Here is a 10,186-nt window from a genome sequence, read left to right on the forward strand (position 1 = left end):
TTAAACTAAAATTTTGTAAAACTAAAAATCAAATATTGATGAATAAAGTTTTTTAGTTTATATATTTTTATTTTAAAAAACTATGGTTTCATAATAATCATCGTTCTTTAATTAATTAATCTTAGTGTATTTATGAGTTTTTAAATATTGAGAACTCTGTTAATTTTCTTTTTCATAGGTTACAAATTTCGTTGTTAAAAGTTATCTAATTGTATCCATAACGATACTAAAAAAAACACATTGACTTTGACGTGAAAAACGTTCAATTATGATAATAACTCGCAAACGACATTAAAGGGATAACCTTCACGACTATTCATTTCACAAAAACTTATATTTTCTAGTCGATTAATGTATTAATAGAATACAGTAGGAGATTTATTAAAAAAACAATAATAATTAGATATATATTTAGTGGATATAGGGAAAAAAATGTTAGGGAGAAGAATTATTAGTAATCTAACAAATGGAATTCTTGAATAATTCTCACATATTACACAGTAAACGACGGCGTTTAAGGAGTCCAGTCACGATATAGATACACCCCTCAAGTCAAGCTTTGGACTAGTGTGGTTGCGTTGCTTACTGGAATTGGCAGTGAAACTTTGAAGTCAAAGTCAACAATAATCGATGGTAGTTCCATTGAAATAAATTCCCCCACTTTATTTGACTAATTTCCTCCCACTTTCATTATGAAATTTCCAAGGCCACATGTATATTTTATTTTTAATTCTATTTTTTTTTTTAAATTATTACAAGTTATAAAATATATAATTAAATTAAAAAAATAAACAAAAGTTGACATTCTATAAATATCCACTCCTGACTTTGCTTTGAGTTTCCTTAAAAAGCCTCATATTGGAGAGAGTATTTTTTTGTTATAAACTCATGATCATTCATTCTATTTGTAGAGTATTTTTTATTATAAATTCATTATCATTCATTATATTTGTTGATGGGTACAAGGAAATTAAAAATAAATAAATAATTATAATAATAATAAAGAAGAAGAAGGGAGAGCCATCTCTCCGTTTTAAAAGTAAATGGGCTAGACCAAACTTTCTAAGTCTTGATTAGACTTGAGCAACGGGCAGGTCTATAAATAGCCATTTCACTTCTCTTCATTCTTCAACAACAAGCTCTGAGAAAAATAGCCATGGCTTCTTCTTTGTTAACAATGGCGGCCACTGCCACTGGCTCTCAGAGGTTTGATACGTCGTCGTTTGGTAAAACAAAATTACCTTTTAAACCCCTCACCTTTCGACCCTCTCCGTTGCCTTCTAAAGGTTCTTTTGGTCCAATTATTAGAAGCTTCCAAACCCCTCGTTCTTATTGTTCTCCACTTATTCGGGTCTGTATATTTAGCTTCATTTTTCTTCTCTTTTTGGCTTCATTTCTCTCCATTTAGGATTCATTCATAATTTTCTTTTATTGAAGTCTATAAGATATATTTAAATTATTTTGTTCGACAAATAAGTTATTATAAAACAAAGTTAGCAAAAAAAAAAAAAAAAAAAAAAAAAAAAAAAAANAAACGTATGTATTTAAGAATTATAAATAGGGTAACAATATTTATAGATTTTAATTTTATATATAATGGTTTGAATATAATAAATATGTGGGTCACCCTTGTTTCCCTTCTCTAATAATTGAAATATTTAGCTTTTGAATAATTTGAGAGAACAAAATTAGCTTTAATAAAGTAATAAATATGATATATATTTTAAAAAAAGATTTGGTGTGGACTGAAAGGTTGAAAAAATGGTCGACGGTTGGGTCAGTTTCAATTGAGCGAATATTTATATTATTAAAATTGAAGGTAGTAAGTAAAGGGTAATAAAGTAATTTGGTTGTGTTGGAATACTGTTAGGACGTGAGCAGCCAAGCAATAGCCAAGGAATATGGTGGTGGTGAAGAAGCCACGGCACAACAAATTTGGGAATTTGCAAGGGCGTTATGGACTTTTCTCAGGCCTCACACCTTCTATGGAACTCTCGTGGCTTCATGGTAAATTTGGAGCCGTTTGGTTTTATTTTTCATTTTATAATACCGTCTTTCTTATATTTTAATTTGTTTTTGTATTTTTTTTTGTTATTTTTAAATATGAATATACAGCTCGTTGGCTAGTAGAGTGTGGATTGAAAATCCAGAGCTAATGAAGTGGTCGATAGTAACAAGAGCAATTTGCGGTCTTGTGGAGTTGTTATGCGGCAATAGTTATATTGTTGGTATCAATCAGATTTATGACATCGATATTGACATGTATATTATTCCCTCTCTATCTATTTATTTTAATAAAATCAACATTATTTATTTAATGATTATTTTTTGTTTTCAGAGTAAACAAGCCATTTTTGCCCATAGCGGCAGGGAATATGACAAAGAAACAAGCATGGTTTCTAACGACGTCGTTTTTGACGGTTGGGCTGTCATTAGCCACGTTTAATTCAGGCCCATTCCTCACTTCTCTCTATTGTTTCGCTCTTTTGCTTGGAACTCTTTACACTGTCCCTCCTTTTAGATTGAAGAGATTCCCCATTGCTGCTTTCCTCTGCATTGCTTTGGTATGTTCATTCTTTTCTTCTTAACCAATTGCTCTTACGGCGGGTTAGGGTCGACGTAGGATTGCGGTCGTTTGGCTAGGCTGATTCACTCGAGTTAGCTCGTGTTTAGTCGACTCCCTCACTAATTTCTAAAATGTGTAACTAATAATCTTAACCTTTTTTTATTCAGGTGAGAGGCTTTCTTGTGAATTTTGGTGTATATTATGCATCGAGATCTGTTCTTGGACTCCCGTTCCAATGGAGGTAATAATAATAATAATAATAACAACAATCAAAGTCTTCATGAAGCTTTTGATCGAACTTTTCGTCTAATGCAGCTCACCCGTGGCCTTCATCACTACATTTGTTACACTTTTTGGTTTGGTCATTGCCCTTACCAAAGATCTTTCTGACATAGAAGGTGATCGAAAGTAAGTTTTTACATTTTTTCTTATTGCTCACGCTAAAATTACTATTCACGAGTTAATAATTTTAGACATAAAACCAATTTCGTTAGTCATTAAAACATAGATCATAACTTGATTGAAGGTCTCTATAACAAACTTTTAATTTCATCAAATAAGTTATTTATTCGAATCTTGGTAATTTACTCATTCAATTTTTACAGATATAACATAACAACTTTTGCTACAAAGCTTGGAGTAAGAAGGTTGGCGTTTCTTGGCTCGGGGATCCTTATTCTGAACTACATTGCTGCCATTTTGGCTGCAATTTTGATGCCTCAGGTTCACATCTTGTTTCTAAGTCTCGCCATTTTAAAAAATAAATGTTTATTTATCATTTTTAATTTTTAAATGCCACTTCCCTTTTAATTTATTATTATTTTTGTTTGTCAATATTGTTATAATTTACGTAAAAAAAAAAAAAAAAAAAAAAAAAAAAAAANTTAATAACAAGCTTTCAATTATAATTTTATTTTTTTAACTTTTCCAATTTTAATTGCAGGCTTTCAAGCGAAGTATATTGATACCCACCCATGCAGCCATGGCAATGAGTCTTGTTTTTCAGGTTTTTCTTTCTCCTTGATACACTTTGCTTGCTATTTATATGATGATGTTATAATTGTATTGTATATCCAAATTTTAATTTTAAACTATTAATCTAATATTTTTGGTGTTATTTTGTTTTTTTCAGACGAGAGTATTAGACCAAGCAAAATACACGAAGGTAATATAATTTTTACATTTAATTAACAAATTTTATTCTATTAAAAAAAAAAAAGGTCATTTTAAATATTTTTTTATTTTATTTTTTATAAATCTCTTTATGCATGTTGTGCAGGAAGCAGCTTCAAACTTCTACATGTTCTTGTGGAAGCTGTTCTATGCTGAATATTTGATCTTCCCTTTTATATAGAGAAACCTTCTCCCTAAATACTTCTCAATTTAGTGAGAGAGAGGGAGAGATTTTGTTTTTTGGGACTCCTTTTAGATGTCGATGTAGGTAAGAAGAGAGTGTCGTGTTTTATGTGAAGATAGGATTGAGACGGTGTTTTATGTTGACTCGAGATATGTGTTGTACGTGACTTTTAATTTTAAAAAAGTAAACGTTATTTATTTTAAATCATTCGTGGTTACTTTCGGAAAAGTATATACCAATTGTACGAGCTTAATCAGTTGTCCTGTATGGCTGAGTCAAATAGTAATAACCCAGTTTTTATAATTGCGAGATCCCATATCGGTTTGAGAGAAGTTTGAAATATTTCTTAAAAGGGTGTTAAAATCCTTCTCTAACGTACGAGTTTTAAAATTTGAGACTGACAGACGATACATGCACTGAGCAATTTTGCCTCTACAATTATTAAATGTTACATTTTTGGCCGAACAAATCTACTAATTCTTTGATTCCGTTATAGTTATAACCGTTCACCTGGGGTTCGAGAGAGAGAGAGACGCTTTCACATCTTTTTTACTCGAAATGACAAATGGTTGGAGAGAGAAAAAGTTATTTTGAGGGGTTGGAGAGACGGGTGCTGCCGTTGGCTTAGAGGATTAGAATTTACTTGAAATGGCAAATGGCTGGAGAGAGAAAAAGTTCTTTTTATGGGTTCAAGAGACGGGGTGCTGCCAGTTGCTTAGAGGATTAGAGCACATGACTACGAACCACAGTGTCGGGGATTCAAATCCCTCCTCGTCCACAACCGACCAAAAAGGGAAGGACTTTTGTCTCTAAGAGTAGGAAAATCATGATCGAGATAGCAGATCCTGCTTTTCGCTTTCTCAAATGCCTCATTCTAATGGAGATAGTATTACTCGCTTGTAAACCCACGGTATTCCAATAAACTAACGAAAGTTGTAAGTTAAAAAAGTGAAGTCACTTTTAAGCTACTAAAACAAAGTGACTCATTTGCAAACTAGAGGCTCGGAGCAATTTTGCCCCTACAATGAATGTTATCTTCCTTTTCCATCTCTCTCCGGTCTGAGCCTCGGGTCCGACCCAAATGCGATTCTGACTGCAGATCCTTCACTTCATCTTCATTCTTCCGCATCAATTCAGCTCGTTCTTCCCATGGAGCATTCCGTATTTCAATCCGCTTCTCTACGAACTCCGGCTGTAAATTCCACTCTCAAGCCTTCTCTGTCTCACAGGAAGCTTCTAAATAGGCCTGCAGCAACTGCACCTTCATGTTTGCTCCCGAATTTAGCTCTACATCTGCAACCGAGATGGCCGCGCGGTTGCTCGAGAAATGCTTTGACTAAATCGTGGAGACGAACTTCCATCCAGGTGTGTTTAGTTTTCTCAGTGATTACTGTTTCCATTTGCGATTTGCGACATGTGATTTTCGAGTTTCTCTTGTTATGATTGATGAATAACGAGTCTTTGAATGAATGAAATCCAATTGTTTCACTTACATTGTGTTGCGAACGAGGAATTCAATGGATTTAAGAGCTAACTGAGGATTAGCGGCGGACCTCCCGAAGCGAACTGCAAGCTTGCGGGCAAAAATTAGGATTTACTGAACTACTTGAACGATTGGTTTAAATCTCCCAAGTCCCAATGAACAAATAAATAAATTAACAAATAATTAAACAAGTGAAATAAAACTAATTGCAAAAATGTCAATACACTTACTGTATAGTGTGTAACTAATTCGAACAGTCACCAATTTGGAGGGACTAAATTGAAAATATTAATGCTTAGAGGACTAGATAGAAAATTCTTGAACAATAGGAGGCAAATTGCAAAATACCCAAACACTATAGATTAAAACATATATTTAGCCTATTTTATGGTATGTATGTTCAAATGGAGCATATCCTCTTTACATTTTACTGCTGTTCTATTTATACCGACATATTTCAGTAATTCAAAATTCTTCTCAGACTATATGTGTCCATGCCATTGATGTTATATAGTGGGTGCTGCCAGGCCTGCACTCAAGTTGGAGCTGCAGGACCTGATCCCCTAGTGAACAATATTTCAGCATTTAGAGATGCTTGCTGGAGGTTTTTAAGGCCCCATACAATACGTGGAACAGCTTTAGGATCTGTGTAAGTAGCTATGTCAATGGATCAGAATACACACTGCTTTACTGAGACTCCTTCTGGGTTCATCTAATATTTGCCTAACTATTATAATTTTGATTCATTTTAACAGTTCCTTGGTGAGTAGAGCATTGATTGAGAATTCACACCTCATAAAGTGGTCCTTGCTGTTCAAGGCTTTGTCTGGTGTTTTTGCTTTAATATGTGGAAATGGTTATATAGTTGGTATCAATCAGATCTATGATATTGGAATTGACAAGTATGTATATCTATATGTTTCTGTTTTTCAATTTGGTTGCTTTCATATTCAGATGCCATTCTTGCTTGGCTTCTAAATATTGGATCATTAAGCATGATAACTGGTTAGCAACTAGAATCAACAACTCAATATGTGATTAGCATTTCTTACAAAAATAAATCCAATTGATTTTGATCTTTGTTCTGATTTAAGGATAAAAAGCCGTGTACTCGCTTGATTTCTTCTAACTTTCAACATTTTTTATTGAGACTTTTCCTGATTGACATTTCTTTTATCCATTTAAAATTCATGGGTAGTTTGGTGAGTAGAGGTCTGTCGATCCACATAGTAAACAGTTAATGCATATTAGTTCATTTCACAAATATTAAGACGACAATGCAATTCTTACAAATAAATTTATCCTTCTTTGTTTGACTTGCAGAGTCAACAAACCATATTTACCAATAGCGGCAGGAGATCTTTCAGTCAAGTCTGCATGGTTCTTGGTGATATTTTTTGCAGTTGCTGGTCTGTTAATTGTTGGGTTGAACTTTGGGCCATTTATCACTTCTCTCTACAGTCTCGGTCTTTTCCTCGGGACTATCTACTCTGTTCCTCCGTTTAGAATGAAGAGATTTCCCGTTGCAGCGTTTCTTATAATTGCCACAGTACACCATTTCCCTTTCCTTGAAAATTTCAACTTCAATTCATGCCATATAGTCTTAATACAATTATTGAGAAGGTGCTGAATATTTAAAAGTTGGAAAAGTTGTATAGAAAGTTGCAAGAGTATGGCGTGCTTGTTAGGAATCACGACTCTCTACCATGGTATGATATTGTCCACTTTGAACATAAGCTCTCATGGCTTTGCTTTGGGCTTCCCCAAAAGGCCTCATACCAATGGAGATAGTATTCTTCACTTATAGACCCATGATCTTCCACTAAGTTAACCAATGTGGGACTCACTCCCAATAATCCTCAACAGTGCTTGTTGTGCTTCTGTTGACAACATGGTTGATAATTTAAATAGTGAACTTAATTTTGCAGGTACGAGGTTTTCTTCTTAATTTTGGCGTCTATTATGCCACTAGAGCTGCTCTTGGACTTGCATTTGAGTGGAGGTTAGTCACCATTAATAATTCATAATGCATTTGAGTTTGATTGGGAACCTCTTTTTAGCTGCAATCAGTGCCTAAGTAGAGGTTGGTCATGTGTTTAGGACTTGAAGCTCATGCAAGGTAGGCTTTTGATGAAAGTATTACTGGAAGTTGCTTATTAGTAAAATCAAAACTTTGAAGAAAAAAAAAAACCATGATATTCAGCTAATTGCATCACGACGTTCCTGTCAGCTTTTTTATTTGGTTAATTATCATTTTGGCCTTTATACTTTGAGTTCCATTCCATTTTAGTCTCTCTACTTTCAATTATCTAAATTTAGTCTTTATACTTTCAATAAATCTTAAATTTAGTCTGTAATTGCAATAAATCTTAAATTTAGTCCTTATACTTTCAATAAATTTTAAATTTGGCCCTTTAAAATTCATTTTTATCAAAAGTAGTTATGATGTATAGTTCTTTGGGTTGTATCCTTGCGTAAATTATCCTCTCTATGGTCCTTATCAACGGGAGAGGTTTGATGTAACTCCATTGGCATTGCCCCTCTTTTGTAATTTCATACCATTGGAGAAACTGTTCTTATCCAAAAAAAAAATGAATAATAATTTTCATGAAAGAAAGATACGGTGGAAATATATTTTCAAAATTTATAAGTGGAATGCTAATACAAACTAATTTTATTTTAAAAAAAACCAACAATAACCTAACGGGAGGGATTAAATTTAAGATTTGTAAGTATATAAACTAAATTTAGACATTTGAAAGTTGTGAGACTAAAATAGAACAATAGGGATCAAAATAGTTTTTTATTTTTTAAAGCTTTAGTTGCTTGCACTTGCACTCAAAAGTTTTCTTAGATTTTAATGTGTGGACATTAAATTATTTGCAGCTCACCTGTGGCTTTCATTACCACATTTGTGACCCTGTTCGCTTTAGTGATTGCCATAACAAAAGATCTTCCAGATGTGGAGGGAGATCGCAAGTAAGATGCTTCCATGGTGCTAAAGAAATCTTGTTTCCTCCAAAAACATTACCTCTTTACTATTTCCTCTATTTATGCTTCTCTTCCTTTATTATCATGTACTCTGAATGAGCATCGTATTGTAGGTTTCAGATATCAACCTTAGCAACAAAGCTTGGAGTTAGAAATATTTCATTTCTTGGTTCCGGACTTCTGCTGTTAAATTACGTTGCTTCTATTGCTGCTGCAATCTTCATGCCTCAGGTATGCATCTTGTTTTAAATATAACTACTTTTACATATCCCATGAAGTAAATTTTCCAAATTTCACCTTTACAGGCTTTTAACCGTAACATAATGATCCCTGTTCATGCAATCTTGGCATTGTCCCTCGTTTTCCAGGTTAATTTCTTGCTTTTCATCTCCCACAAACCTCAAATGAAAGTGAAATCTTGTGCCTATTTTACTAGACTTTGTTTGATTCGACTTCTTATGTTTACATTGCGAACAACTAATTACCATCTATTGACTCAAATCTTACCCAAATCTTGTTTCTTTTGAATCTCAGTCATGGTTGTTGGAGAAAGCAAATTATTCCAAGGTAAGTTCCAGTTCTAGCTACCAAATAATATCTGTGATTCACTTTAGAGAGTGAGCAATTGAGGCAAGTTTTTGGAGGATCATGATTAAATTACTTTGTTTTGCAGGAAGCAATTTCAACATATTATCGGTTTATATGGAATCTCTTCTATGCTGAGTATATCATATTTCCTCTGATCTAGCACAACATTCTAAAGCTTTATTCGTTTTATGATACTTTTTGTGGGCGCTTGAAATTTAGAAAGCAAGGATGAGTTCAATTTGTTATCTTGTATATATGACCATACTTTTTCATTTATAGAATCATGTTGTATCATCACCTTTCCCCTCTTTTTGTTCTTTGGGGCTCTTTGATGAGTCTTGAATTCCGAAAGTACAAATCTTGTCCATGCTGAATGTTTCGAACTCGAGATCCTCATATTCATAGTAAAATTGTATATAGATTTATCTAATATCGCTTTTTGGAATCTTCGAACAAAGTACACCATTTGTTCGACACTTTAGTCACTTTTGACTGTACCTTCGAGGCTCCCAATACTTTATTCGACATTTGAGGATTCTATTGACATGACTAAGTTTAGGGTGTGTTAGAAATCACAAATCTACACAATGATATGATATTGCCCACTTTGAGTAAGCTCTCATGACTTTGTTTTGGGTTTTCTCAAAAGGCCTCATGCCAATGGAGATACTATTTCTTGCTTATAAACCCATAATCATTTCCATGAAGATACTTTTTATAAAAGTTATATACGTTAGATAAATTTACCAAGGAACAATTGAGTTTGATCTAAAAAATTTCATAATCTTATACGATTGAACTCACGAACCATCTACTGTATTTTGTTAATGTGATTGTAATTAATTAGCCGAATTATAGATTGTACAACCGTATTATTGAGGATCGAGTTCTCGATCGTAGGAGAGAGTGACTATATGACAGGAAAAAAGTAACATAGTTGCTTCTCTGGGCGGTGTAGTGTGTCTCTCACAATGCATTATTTGAAATGCACCATTGCGCCAGGCTGTGGGATGCAGCAATAACGATAAAGACAATGATACCCTTTAAATGAATAATTTGTTTGGTCAATTATCGATGCTTGGTTTAATTCTACAACACAAAAAATATATATTCAATATAATTTCGTCATATGGTCATTATATTATTTTATCAATTAAAATCTTATCTCTGATCGTTTTTAATTTAACAATTAAATCAAATG

At 33.3% G+C, this 10,186-nt stretch overlaps 2 protein-coding genes across 3 annotated transcripts; both read left to right on the forward strand.

Annotated features, from left to right (window-relative positions):
• The first annotated feature begins 1,150 nt into the window (after positions 1-1,150).
• LOC111790846 (probable homogentisate phytyltransferase 2, chloroplastic) lies at positions 1,151-4,127 on the forward strand. The gene is made up of 10 exons (XM_023671943.1): positions 1,151-1,351; positions 1,871-2,007; positions 2,116-2,262; positions 2,339-2,564; positions 2,734-2,807; positions 2,882-2,974; positions 3,172-3,289; positions 3,510-3,572; positions 3,699-3,731; positions 3,846-4,127. Exons 1-10 carry the CDS (start codon positions 1,157-1,159, stop codon positions 3,918-3,920), a joined length of 1,161 nt encoding a protein of 386 aa, XP_023527711.1. The 5' UTR covers positions 1,151-1,156; the 3' UTR covers positions 3,921-4,127.
• A 784-nt stretch (positions 4,128-4,911) lies between these two features.
• LOC111790845 (homogentisate solanesyltransferase, chloroplastic-like) lies at positions 4,912-9,395 on the forward strand. Of its 2 annotated transcripts, none has more exons than XM_023671941.1 (10): positions 4,912-5,288; positions 5,934-6,055; positions 6,162-6,308; positions 6,730-6,955; positions 7,335-7,408; positions 8,293-8,385; positions 8,511-8,628; positions 8,703-8,765; positions 8,932-8,964; positions 9,071-9,395. In XM_023671941.1, exons 1-10 carry the CDS (start codon positions 5,073-5,075, stop codon positions 9,143-9,145), a joined length of 1,167 nt encoding a protein of 388 aa, XP_023527709.1. In that variant the 5' UTR covers positions 4,912-5,072; the 3' UTR covers positions 9,146-9,395. The 2 variants fall into 2 exon arrangements, with proteins under 2 accessions (XP_023527709.1, XP_023527710.1); XM_023671942.1 differs by having other exon boundaries at positions 5,155-5,288; positions 5,888-6,055.
• The last annotated feature ends 791 nt before the right edge of the window (positions 9,396-10,186 follow it).

Source organism: Cucurbita pepo, chromosome LG03, assembly GCF_002806865.2.
Source record: "Cucurbita pepo subsp. pepo cultivar mu-cu-16 chromosome LG03, ASM280686v2, whole genome shotgun sequence".
In the NCBI taxonomy this organism is placed as follows: Eukaryota; Viridiplantae; Streptophyta; class Magnoliopsida; order Cucurbitales; family Cucurbitaceae; genus Cucurbita; species Cucurbita pepo.

Excerpts from the sequence above, each read along its gene's own strand:
- LOC111790845 (XM_023671941.1), top strand. The coding sequence starts at position 5,073 with ATGGAGCATTCCGTATTTCAATCCGCTTCTCTACGAACTCCGGCTGTA. Across the intron at positions 5,289-5,933 it reads GGAGACGAACTTCCATCCAG|GCCTGCACTCAAGTTGGAGC; the intron begins GTGTGTTTAGTT and ends GGGTGCTGCCAG. Across the intron at positions 8,965-9,070 it reads AGAAAGCAAATTATTCCAAG|GAAGCAATTTCAACATATTA; the intron begins GTAAGTTCCAGT and ends TTTGTTTTGCAG.
- LOC111790846 (XM_023671943.1), top strand. The coding sequence starts at position 1,157 with ATGGCTTCTTCTTTGTTAACAATGGCGGCCACTGCCACTGGCTCTCAG. Across the intron at positions 2,263-2,338 it reads TATGACATCGATATTGACAT|AGTAAACAAGCCATTTTTGC; the intron begins GTATATTATTCC and ends TTTTGTTTTCAG. Across the intron at positions 2,565-2,733 it reads CTTTCCTCTGCATTGCTTTG|GTGAGAGGCTTTCTTGTGAA; the intron begins GTATGTTCATTC and ends TTTTTTATTCAG.